The sequence below is a fragment of the Mus caroli genome, unplaced genomic scaffold (genome assembly GCF_978045245.1).
Source record: "Mus caroli unplaced genomic scaffold, Mus_caroli_1 scaffold_2, whole genome shotgun sequence".
In the NCBI taxonomy this organism is placed as follows: domain Eukaryota; kingdom Metazoa; phylum Chordata; class Mammalia; order Rodentia; family Muridae; genus Mus; species Mus caroli.
Genome location: NW_028227257.1, coordinates 25,827,564 through 25,840,059, shown reverse-complemented (window position 1 = coordinate 25,840,059; position 12,496 = coordinate 25,827,564). Strand labels below are relative to the sequence as shown.

General features: G+C 48.9%; 1 protein-coding gene across 1 annotated transcript in view; it reads left to right on the top strand.

The window, feature by feature from the left end:
• Positions 1–5,040, top strand: part of Efcab8 (EF-hand calcium binding domain 8) — a 67,575-nt gene extending 62,535 nt beyond the window's left edge. Inside the window, exons 25-28 of the mRNA XM_021154642.1 lie at positions 1,163–1,295; positions 3,231–3,426; positions 3,496–3,594; positions 4,432–5,040. Of these exons, the coding sequence (XP_021010301.1) occupies positions 1,163–1,295; positions 3,231–3,426; positions 3,496–3,594; positions 4,432–4,854 (851 nt within the window). The 3' untranslated portion in view covers positions 4,855–5,040. The remainder of the gene's footprint in view (positions 1–1,162; positions 1,296–3,230; positions 3,427–3,495; positions 3,595–4,431) is intronic.
• Positions 5,041–12,496: the final 7,456 nt, after the last annotated feature.

Below are 12,496 nucleotides of genomic sequence, written 5' to 3'. Positions count from 1 at the left end.
CCAGACCAGTGTTTCCTGCAGACTTCTCTGTCATTTCTAGTTGCTTTTATATTTGTTGTGTTTTATAAAAAGAGAAGGAATATGTTTGGTGGAGGTGTAGTCAGATGTGGGGTAAGGGGGTGCCCCGCTGGCCCGTGCTGAGGCATCCCTTCCCCCTGAGGGAACAGCCACAGGATAGTATAGTATAGAATAGAGTTTATTCAGGGCATGGGGAGGAGAGTTGAGAGGGTAGTAGAAAGAGAAAGGTGGGGGGGCGGGGAAAGAGAGAGAGAGAGAGAGAGAGAGAGAGAGAGAGAGAGAGAGAGAGAGAGAGAAAAGAAAAGTAGAGTCCGGCCATGAGCATGTAGAGAGAGAAAGGGAAAGGGGAATGGAGAGAGGGGGGAAGGGGTGAGAGGACAGAGTGGGAGCAAGAAGGCAAGAGAGAGCAGAGGGGGCGAGCAGCCCCTTTTATGGTGAGTCAGGCACACTTGGCTGCTGCCAGGTAACTGTGGGGTAGAGCCTAGACAAAATGCTAACAATATTTGCTGTATAGTTCTTTGGTAATATCTCCAAAATGGGATTTTACAACCTGTATCTTTTCTGTTTCTTAACTTCACAATTCCATAGCAGGAGAATGGCCTGCTTTATTTATTTATTTATTTATTTATTTATTTATTTATTTATTGTGTGTGTGTGTTAGGGAGGGGTGGATTCACACACACACACACACGGCATAACACGCCCGTGCCACTGCACACACGTGGTGATCAGAACTCACATAAGTTAGTTCTTTCTTTATCACATCAGTTTGGGGACTGAGTTCAGGTCATCCATGTCAGGAAAATGTCTGACTTCTCTCTCTCCTGCTCTACCCCAGATCTCACCTAGACAGGTCCCAGCCATTTTATGCCCTTGTCATTTCTCACATAAGCTGTTGGGAATCTGACCGAGTGAGGGTCACTGGGGTTCTTCCCATGTCAGCCTACACGTGGCCCGGGACTCTCTAGGCCTGAGCTCCAGGTATTTCCTAGGACTGGAGCCTGGCGAGTCTAGAGATTTGGTGTTGCCAGTATGATACCAGGCATGAGGTAGGCACTCAGCGTTCAGCTGAGTGGGTGGGGTGGAGGGGCAGGGCAGTGGGGTTCAGAGCTCTGGTTCTGAACAGGGTCTGGTCTCATGACAGGAACATTTGGCCTGAATCTTTGGAAGAGACTGCAAGAGGCTGGGATGACGGATGAACTGGAGCTGGGGGCAAGTTTGGAGAAGAAGCCTGCTACAACCGGTGCCACCCTGAAGCACTCCTTCCTAGAGATGGAGTGAGTTCCTGGAGCCAGCCTGGGGCTCCCTGGTCCCGGCCTGGCATGGCATGAGAAGCTTAGGATCCGAAGGCAACGTGTGGCCCCATTCAGCCATCTCAGTGCCCAAACCAAGCAGTCAGGAATGTTGTGTTTTATAACAGAAAGGAAAGGCCAGGAATATGTTTGGTGGTGGTGAGGTATGGTGTGGGGAAAGGGGGTGTGCCTCTGCAGGCCCATGCTGAGGCATCCCTTCCCCCTGAGGTACCAGCCACACAGTATAGTATAGAATAGAACTTATTTAGGGCATGGGGAGAGGAGTCGAGGGAGTAGAGACAGAGAAAGGAGGGGTGGGGGTGGGGCAGCAATGACCCTGTGGAGAGAGAGTGGGGAGGGGAATGGGGAGAGGGGGAAGAGGATAAGGGAGCAAGAGCAAGAGAAGAGAGGAGAGGAGAGGAGAGGAGAGGAGAGGAGAGGAGAGGAGAGGAGGGGAGGGGAGGGGAGGGGAGGAGAGAGGAGGGGAGGGGAGGGGAGGAGAGAGGAGGGGAGGGGAGGGGAGGGGGGGAGGGGAGGGGAGGGGAGGGGAGGGGAGGGGAGGAGAGGGGAGGGGAGGGGAGGGGAGGGGAGGGGAGAAGAGAAGAGAGAGGAGAAGAGAAGAGAGAGGAGTAGAGAAGAGAAGAGAAGAGAAGAGAAGAGAAGAAGAGGAGGGGAGGGGAGGGGAGGGGAGGGGAGGGGAGGGGAGGGGAGGGGAGGGGAGGGGAGAGAAGAGAAGAGAAGAGAAGAGAAGAGAAGAGAAGAGAAGAGAAGAGAGAAAAGAGAGCAAGAGAGTGAGAAGGGGCAAGCAGCCCCTTTTATAGTGAGTCAGGCACACTTGGCTGTTGCCAGGTAACTGTGGGGCGGAGCCAACAAGGAAGAGCAGCCCAGAGGGGAGCCCTGCAGAATGGCACCAGCAGAGGTCATTACCACATGGCAGGGGGCCACCCAGGCCTACCAAGGTCCTGAGCACACATCTGTGTGATGTACAGGGGAGAGAGTGTTCCTCCAGATATTGCTTCTCCTCTGGTCTCCTTCCCACCACCCACTACATTCTTATTCAAATTTCAGATGATTTCAGGGCATCCACTTTTTTTTTTTTTTTTTTTTTAATTCCTGGCCATCGTTTTGCACGACTTTAATTCCAGCAGTCAGGAGGCAGAGGCAGGCTGATCTCTGTGAGTTCAGGGCCAGCTTGGTCTACAGAGTTCCAAGACAGCCAGAGCTACAACAGAGGGACCCTGCCTCAGTTATGTTTTCCCTCTGTCTTTCATTTATTTATGGGTGGAGTTGTGGCTCAGTGCCTCTCATGACAAGGCCTTTGGTTACATCTGATACCATCACACATAGGCCTAGCCTTAGAGAAGCCACAAGGGGAGATGGGTATGTAAATTCATAGCTGAGGTTCGTCTGAGATTTGGGAAAAGCGGTTGTCTAGAGGTTGTCCACCTGACTGGATTAAATGAGGAAGCCTTCCTAGGTGATATTGCGGAGTTGATTTTGATATGTGAGTAGGGGTTTTCCAGGTACCCATGGCATCTTTATGGCTCCTGTGGTTTCATCAAGGTGTGCTTCTCTTGGGAGGGGCAGACATGTTGTAGGAGATTAGAGAACAAGGTGAGGCAGAGCTTCTCTGCGTTGAGGGTGTTTAAATATCCTGCCAGGTCTCTAGTTGAACTCAAATGGTAGAAAACACAGAAAATCTTGGGCCAGTCCATCTGGGCCTTGCTCATGTTACACAGCACTTGCTCAGTCCTGGGGCTTGGGGGGGGGGTTGTGGGGCGGGGCAGGAAAGGTTGGAGAGGGCCAGACCCAGAAAGGGAAGGCCCTCTGCAGGAGTGGGGGGTGGGGGTGGGGGTGGGGGTGGGGCGGGCAGAAGGTAGTGAAAAGGGAGGCGTATGTTGTAAAGGAAGCTTTTCACAGCAAGGAATTGGCTGAAGCCCTGGTGTACCAGCGGCGAGAGCAGGCAGTGCTGTTGGCCTTTTTGCGTGGGAGAGCTGAGAAAGAAACTGAGGCATGGTCCAAGCTGCAGCAGATGTCCCTCACATCCCCATGGACCAAAGCGCCTTCTGTTGAAGACATCGAGGAGAGCTGGACTCGATGGATCAAGGACAAGCAGGTGGGGACAGTCTGGGGAGGGAGGAGGACCTGGCTTCAGGCCATTCTTCTTACCTTGTGACTCCTGCAGGCAAGCAAAATTGTGGGGGCAGCATACAAGCCCAAGGTGCGTGTTCGGAGCCCCAAACTCCTTACCTCCAGAGCTCAGTTTAACTGGATGAGACAGCAGGTGAGGAAGCGAGGTTTTGCTTCTGAGATGTCTGGGCCATCGGAGACCAGCAGACCCCATTCTGTCTTTGTCTTCTGTTTCTGGTATAAACTGGTCAGGCTGGGATGTTTTCTGTCAGCAGAGATCTTGTCTTTGAGGACACAGGCCACTGGACTTATGGAGAGGTGGTTCTCCTCTGGCCTTTTCTGTCTGTAGCCCCTAGTCACCATTATAGTCTTTGGCTACTCACTAACAGATTAACTGCCCCCATACCCATGAGTGTAGAGGATAAAGTGTAGATGTGAGGTGTATGGATATACCACGTGCACAGGTGGGGATACACAGGAGTGGCTCTCTTAGGTGGAGAAGGGGAAATCGGAGACCTTAAAAAGCCAGTCAAACTCCACCACTTGCCTGCAAAGACCCTGCCTGGCCTCTTCTACCTATGTGACTTGGGGCATCATGGGAGGTCTCATGATGCCAAAGACTACGTGCCTATTGTATAGGTTTGTATGAGAGGGTTCTGGAGGTTCCTTAAAGCCCAGCTTGGGGAGTGCTAATGAGAGACCTAAGGCAGGTTCAGGGAGCTCTGCATCAGGCCCCACTTGAAGTCTAACTCATAGCCTTTCATGAAAGTTCAGACAAGTTCTGGTGCCAGAACCATCTCACAGAAAAGTGTAAGGAGGAGAGAGTGGGGAGGTGGACCTGCTGCGGGCTGTGCGGGGGCCCACAGCTGGGGTCTTTAGTGCAGCCATAGCACTGGAGTCACTCTGTATGAGAAGACCCTTGCTGCAAGCCAATTCTTGGTCTCCAGTCCTGCCAGCTCCTACAAGCGCTCACCTCCCGTTCTGCTCCCAGATCTCTCCTCAGGTCTACCAATGCCTGTCCTTCACTGACCTTAAGCCGATCCAACAGCCCGACTTCATGATGCACAAGATCCTGGACCAAGAAGGCCGGCACATCCGCTGGGTGGCCAGTGATATGCGGAGTGACATGGAGGCTTTCCGGGGTCAGATCCCCACAGACATGGTGGCTGGCTCACACTCCTCCCTCTCCATGGTTTCCGTGGGACAATCACCCTCCAACTGGTCTACCTCCCTGAAGCCCCTTTCCTCCACCTCCTTCCTAAGGCCTTCCTCAGCCTCTCCAGCCCATTCTGGTTCTTCTACGCCACCGCATATCCTGGGCCTGCCCCGAAGAGGTCAGAGACCCCAAGGCCAGATGTTATCTCCTTCTTGCAGCACCCGAAACCCGGGGGAGCCACCCTCATGTCCCCTGTGAGGTGGAGCTCCCACCTCATGTGTTGAGGTGTTCATTATTCTCTCTGTTCTGTAGCAGGGGACCTATAGGGTCTTGCACGTCCCTGGCTTGCTCTCTGGCAGGCTGGGAGGATGCAGTCCCTTCCCCCCCGATACTGCTTCTCTCTGGATAACTCCAGCTGTCTTGTGGCTCTGCACAGTTCTGGAGAAGGAAAGGAAATAAATATTCTCCTGCGTTAGAGTCCTACAGGCGACCTGGCTGGGCTCTGTCTCTCACCCTCATAGGTCTCTGCTATGCCGTAGGACAGGTCACAATGCCTGGAAAGACCTTAAGCAGACAGAGAGGGGCCTGTACCTCCGGATTCCTGGGTGCTTTGACCACCATGCAGCATGCCCACCCTTCTAGGGTTCTGTGTGGCATGACAGGTAGATCATATGGTTGAATGCCCAATAGTTCAGCAGCCTGATTCAGCTTCACAGAAGCCATTCTGTGCTGAGTGTCTGCTTGTCCTTTGTCCCTGATGTCTGTCTTCCTTGGCCATCAGCTCCAGCTCTAGTTTGGAAGCTGCTCTGTGCCGCATATCAAGGATATCTGAGCATGTAAGCAGATGGCTCCTACTCTGGACTTGAAGCATCCTTTTTGGCCAGAAGCACCGGTCTCAAGCTCTGCCTGGTCCGTCCCTTTCAGAAGGCCCACTCTGTGTAATCCTAGACACAGGAGATTCCATTCAAAGGCTGTGAAGGTCCCACCTGAGGTCCCGCCAGCTTGAACAGGGGCTCTTTGGGGAACATGGCATGTGGCTCTGGGCAGAGCAGAGTCATCAGAGGCCATCCTTGCCAGGGATGTGGCACCAGGCCACCTCCCAGCAACCCCAGGCATCAAGACTAGCAGAGCTGAGGCCTTCTTTGGAGCCAACCAGAGAGGCAGTGGGCTTGAGGCTCAGCTGTAGCACAGGAAAGAAGGGTCAAAGAAACCAGAACCTCTTAGGCCTCGGGGTTTGGGCTGGGTCTCCACAAGCTACAAGGCTGGAGGGCCTAGGTCCCCAAGCTCCTCACAGAGGGTCCCTTTATGTACATTTCTTAACTTTTTATATGTGTTTGTGTTGTATATATGTGTGTGTGTGTTCTCATGTATGTAGGCACACATATGTGTGCCAGTGCTTGTTCATGTGTGCATGAGCACATGCAGGCCCAAGGTTGATGTGAGGTGTTTTCCTTCCTTTATATAGAGACGAGGTTGCTCACTGATCCCAGAGTCCACTGATCTGTGGGTGCTGGGAATCTGAACCCTGGCCCCCTTGCTTGCATGGCAAGTGTTTTACCACCAAGCCATTGTCCAGCCTTTCATGTGCATCTCTTATGGGTAGAATGTACTGGATCCTGGGTCAGGTGTTGTGAGAGTGGGTTGCTGAGACAGAAGTTTGAAACTCCACTCATGGCTAGCATACCAAGTGGTCCTGGGGGCTTCTGAGCAGCCTCAGTGCCTGGGGGTGGCAGTGTTCTGAGGGAGACCAGCTTACACTTCAAGTCCAGAGTAGGGGCCATTTACAAGTCTATGCTAACAGATCCTTAAAACAAGGTTCAGGGCCCTTCATAACTGTAATTTCAATGCTGTTATGAACCAATTTAAATATTGGCTATGTAGGATATCTGACATGTGACTCCTTTGGAAAGGTCAGTTTGTTGAAATAATCCAACAGCAGCTCACTCACACTCAAGGGAGCTGAGAACCTGGTAGCTTTTGTTAGTTGCTTGGTCCTCGAGGATGGGCGCTTCAGCAGGCAGAGTTGTCCAGCAATGGCTGACTTATATCAGAGAGCCCAAGAACCCCACTGCTCCCCAGTCATGATCTATCTCGAAGGATCTGGAGGGTTCCTGGAGAGCCACTGGCTCTCAACCCAAGCTGGAAGCCTGGAAAAAAGCCGGTTCTATTAGCAAAGGAGCAAGTAGCAACAAACGGGAACTTAGCTCAGTGTGAGAGGGTAGAGCGAACTGTTTCTCTCTCTTCTCCTTCGTCTGGGAAGCTGTGGAAAGGTGTCACTCACCTCTGGGGTGGATCTCCCCACATCAGTTAAGGCAATCCGGACAGTTCCTCACAGAGGGTACCCATAGGGTAATCTAATGGAGACAGTGGGCCCCTTCTACATTTGACAAGTTGACATTTAAAACAAACCTTCAGAGCCCATCCCTTGTTAACTTGACACAGAAACACATCATCTTGAAAATCATAGATTTCCACGCCTCGACCCCAAAGTCTCATGTTTATCTTATAATGTAAAATGTGGTCTAACTTAAACAAGTTATTATTATATATCTATGGATGTTTTGCCTGCATGTATTTCTCCCATGTGCCACATGTAGGCGGTGCCCATGGAAGTCAGATCCCCCAGGACCAGAGTTAGAGATGGCTGTGAACCTCCAGGTGGGCGCTGGGATTTGAGCCTGGGTGAGCGCTCCTCCTGCTGAGGAATCGCTCCAGCCCCAAATACAGCTAACTTTAAAAGGTCCCCAGATGTCCCCAAATCTCTTGACTATAAGCTCCTGTGGATGTATAAAGGACAAATTACATCTTTTCAACATATCATATTACCAAGTAAATTACATTCTTTATTCCAGAAGAGAAAAAGAAAGTCGAAGCAAATGAAGAAACATACCAAAGCAAAAGGAATTCCAGCAGGGAAAAGACCAAATATTGCTGCTCCAATGGCCAGCAACTGGAGCTTAGAATATAGTGTTCTAGGAGCCAGAGAACTTGGCTTTTAAATCCCTTGAGAAGTGCACAGTCTTTTAGTGTCCCACAAGTTAAATATGATTATATAATTTTACAACACAACCACTGATGTCTCGATCAACATCACATAATAAACAGAAGAAAACACAATCATCTACTTAATATATGCATAAACGTATTCTCTACAAATAGGACAGAAACATTCATGTCAGTTACAGTCCTCATTTCTGTAGCTGGTCATGTGACCTTAGCTGGTATTTATGCCTCCTATATTTCTTCCACTCCCAGTAAGCACCTCAGTAGGTCTTGGCTTTTTAGCTGGAGAGTTTACTCAAATCTTCATCCCTTAAAGGGTCTAGGCTGTTTATCATCCGTCCTGAATTGGGTTGTTCTTGTTTTTCAGTGACCTTAATTTTATTTCTTAGATCCTTAGTCCAATTCCACTCCATCAGTCTGGATCAATGGCACTGCCTAACACCATTGACTTGAGGGCATTCTGAGCCCAAAGTGTCCAAGGAGGAAGTCTTAGCCTTCACTTCACTGGAATGTTTTTTTTTGTTCCTCATGGTGGAAACATCATGTGTAGAAAAAGCAAACCCAAAACCAGAACAGGAGTCTATTCCAGAAATAGTCTACTCCATGCCCCTTCCATGACAGAAATGGTCCAGTGTAGTCAACTTGCCACCAGGTCACTGACCGGCTCCCTTCCACATCTCTGGACAAAGTAAGCAAAAAGAGGTAAGTTCGGTGATAAAACTGACCAACCCCAAATGGTCATAAGTAATCTAAATGCTTCTAAGTGTGTAGCAGTTAAAGATCTCAAGTTTCTGAAAACCAAACCCGAACCTTCATTAGACACGCACATTTTGGCTGACTTACAATGCAAGTTACCAGCATCAAAGGATGTCTGCAGTTAAACTGATTGAAAAAGAATGGGATCCTGTAGTTTGGGACTGGGGGATGTGTGGGAGGACTCTGAGGAGGTTGGAGTTGTACTCACCTTGCTGAATGAAATAATCTCCCCACTCTTCACAGAGGATGCATTTCCAACTCCCCATTCCTACCTCCTGCAGCGTTGCAGCTCTCTGCACTTGCCTGAGGAATTATCCTATGTGTTTGTAGAGCAGGTAATGACTTTCCCTGAAGTAGACTCCAGGCAAGTGAATGCTTGTCTCCTTCAGGCCCCACCCATCATTACCACCAGACCAATAACCAGGCTTAAGACTAAGCAAGCCGCAAAGGTGAAGTAGACTGTGTGGACCAAGCCATGCACACATGTACACACACACAGACACACACAGACACACACAGACACACACAGACACACAGACACACACACACACACACACACACACAGTGTTATTAAATCAGCTTACACAATAGAATAGTCAATAGTCTCAAGCCTGAAAGACCAAGAGCCCAATGGTTGTTCAGTCGATGAGGTTAAGTGTCTCAGTAGGTCCAATTCTATCACCAAAGCTCTGGAAGTGTTCTTGAAGAGCCACTGGTCCTTAGCCCACATTGGAAGCTGACCAGAAAAGCTGCTTCTAATATCAGCGGAGGGGTCAGCAGTGGAGCAGTGGGGTAAATTAACTCCTTAGCCAGAGGAAAGGCCAAGTAAATCAAGTGAATAGTCTTCCCTTTCCCTCATGTGATGGTTTGAATGAGAATGGCCTTTAGAGGCCATTCTCTCCTGTTTGAGTGCTTGGTGCCTAGTTAGTGGAACTGTTTGGGAAGGATTTGGAGGTGTGGCCTTCTTGGAGAAAGTGTGTTACCAGGGGTGGGCTTTGAGGTTTCAAAGGCCCTGGCCAGGCCCATTCTGTGTCTTGATCTCTGCCTGCTGCCTGCAGATCAGGATGTAAAGCTCTCGGCTACTGCTCCAGCGTCACACACTTTCTGTTCTCCACCACCATGATGATCATGGACTAATACTCTAAAGCTGTAATTAAGTCTCCAATTAAATGCTTTCTCATATAAGAGTTGCTTTGGTCATGGTGTCTACACAGCAATAGAATAGTAAGACACTTTTTTTTTTTTTTTTTAAGTCTGGGCTGCTAAGGGAAGGTGCCACCCACATTCAGGATATGATAAAACAATTCCCCACAGGGTGTAGAAAATTCCTCAAGTGAGACTCCCTAATCAGGTGATTCTAAATTGTGGCAAGTTGGCTTTTAGAACCATCACAGGAGGTGAATAAGACCTCCTTTGAGGGTCCAGATCAGGTCTCTCCTGAGGATCACAGAGGCTCATGACTACTGTTCCTTGAGCTCCAGTATCCATCTGTCCCCAGCAGAGATATTGAAAGGTAAGCATGGCTAGACTCAGGGGTGGATGGCTCTGACCAGAGTCTCTGGGTCTTGGCTGCTCCTGGCTCCTCTGTGGAGATGCTAGCCTCTGTCTTTACTCTCATTCAAGCCTAGGCTTGGCTGGGAATCCAGGATCACTTTTTCAGGGTAGGCGTCTCCTGGGCCAGGTCAGGGTGTGGCTCTGAGCCATAGGCCCAGGGAACGCTGAGCCTCTTCCCACCCTACCCTCACACAGGTAGGAATAAGCAATGGTCTTAGCTGTGGTGACAATAATGACAGGCACCGAGTGCTTCTTGTGCAACAATTCTTAGACATGGGGTCTGATATTATCTCAGTCTACCAGATGACGAGACCAAGGCACAGAGAGGCCGAGTCTTTTGCCCAAGGTGGTTCGAGGTAAGGCTGGGATTTGAACTCAGGAAGAAGACTGACTGCAGAACCTATTAAAAAAAATTCTTTGCCAGTCTTTAGTGCCTGTCTTTAGTTACAGAACACAGGAGGCAGAGACAGATCTCTGAGGCCAGCCTAGTCAACAGAGTTCCAAGACATCCAGGACCACACCACAGAGAAACCTTGTCTGGAAAAATTTTTTCTTCAAAATTTTATCTGTATGGACAGTTTGCTTGCATGTATGTCTCCAAACCATGTGTGTCTGCAGTGCCTGAAGAGGCCACAAGAGGGCACTGGGTCCTCTGGAACAGGAGTTAGTAGCTATGTGGGTGCTTGGACTCTGGGATCCTCTGGAGAAGCAGAGCTGTTAACCACGGAACCCCTGAACCTTAAAAGCAAAACTTAAAGTCTATGTCCTATCTTGACTCTCGGTGGGGCTAGGGCTGTGGAGAGGCAAATACCCAACAGTTATGGGCTGTTGTGATGACACTCTAACAGATAACAAGCACATGACTTCAGGACACAGTCACATCAGACCAAAACTCAGATAGCACTGTGTGCTCAACCAGCCAAGAACGTTACAGTTCCTCCACATGGCCAGATGAGGGAGCCACATCCTTCCTGGAAAACATGTCAGTAAAATCATCAGACCAGAGATGAGGCAGGCACCAGAGCTGGGCTCATGAGGACAACTGATCTGGGGGTGCACGGCTCTCAGGGTTGCCTGCCAATAGCTCTCTGGCGTCTATCGATGGCTCTACACCTCCTGGCTCAGCCAAATCATCTGGACCTTTTTGTTGTTAGGATGCTTTCTGCCAAGCAAGAATAGGCAGCTACATTGCCCTCCCCGCACCCTTAGGGGCATTCCAGGAGTTTCTTTTATTCTCTCTATTCTTATTCTTATTCTTATTCTTATTCTTATTCTTATTCTTATTCTTATTCTTATTCTATTCTTATTCTTATTCTTTCTTATTCTTATTCTTATTCTTATTCTTATTATTTCTTATTCTTTCTTTTGTTCTTATTCTTATTCTTTTATTCTTAATTTGTGGTTGTAAGCTTGTGGTCACCCTGGAGGAGTTTGTCAGCCTTGAGTTTCTGGCCTCTAGTGCCACCTGGTGGCAGCTGTTCTCATCAGGGACTTGTCTGAGCTTTCCACACTGAGCTACATCCCCAACATCATTTTTACGAATTAGGAGACAAGCTCAGAGGACATCTGTATTTCACCCCACAACACAATGTGGATTGAGAGGCTAGGGTGCTGAGAAGTCAAACAGGCCCTCTGGGGTGGTCCACTGGTACTGAGGTGTGCGACACTTAGTCTTTAGTGAAATTATGGGGAAAAGAGTCAAGGAGGCTTCCATTGCTTCTATATGTGAAAACAAGTCTGGCCTTGAAATTTATTTTAATAAACTAGTCTCTGTTTTGCCATGTTTACATTTTGTTAATAAGACAGGCTCTCCCTAAATAACCTAGCAGAGCACTAAACCTGCTGTTTTCTGGCTTCAACTCCTGAGTTGCTGGGGTTGGGGGCATGGTGCCACATCTGTCTTAGCTGCCAGTTCTTCCAGTGTCAGTTGGCTCCTTCATAGTTTTTTGTTTTTGTTTTTTGTTTTGTTTTGTTTTGTTTTTTTCACGACAGGGTTTCTCTGCGTAGCCCTGGCTGTCCTGGAACTCACCCTGTAGACCAGGCTGGCCTCAACTCAGAAATATTCCTGCCTCTGCCTCCTGAGTGCTGGGACTGAAGGCATGCGCCAGCCACCATGCCCGGCCTCCTTCATATATATATATATATATATATATATATATATATATATATATATATTTTAAATACTTTATATTGACTTTCAACCTCCCCTGCAAAGAAAAGAAAAAAGAAAAACAAACCAACAAAGCAACTGTCTCATTGTGGAAGCGGTAGTGTGTCGCAGACGTCCCACTGAGGCCCAAGCACTCTATGGTGTGTTTGTTCCTGAGTGCTGATTATTAGTTGAGAGTCTGTGTTAATCACCATCCACCACAAAAAGAAGTTTCTCTAATGAGAGCCGAGAGATGTATATAAAAAGTCATTGGTTTAATGTGAGGTCCATTTAGCAGAATCTTATCAGTCCATTCTCCCCTGGGCTTGTGTCTTATCCAGCCACAGATTCTTGACCTCATATGGGTTTCAACCTATATGAGGAGTGGACCTTAAATTCAACCAGAAGGTGGTTGGTTACTCTCGTGACATTGACGCC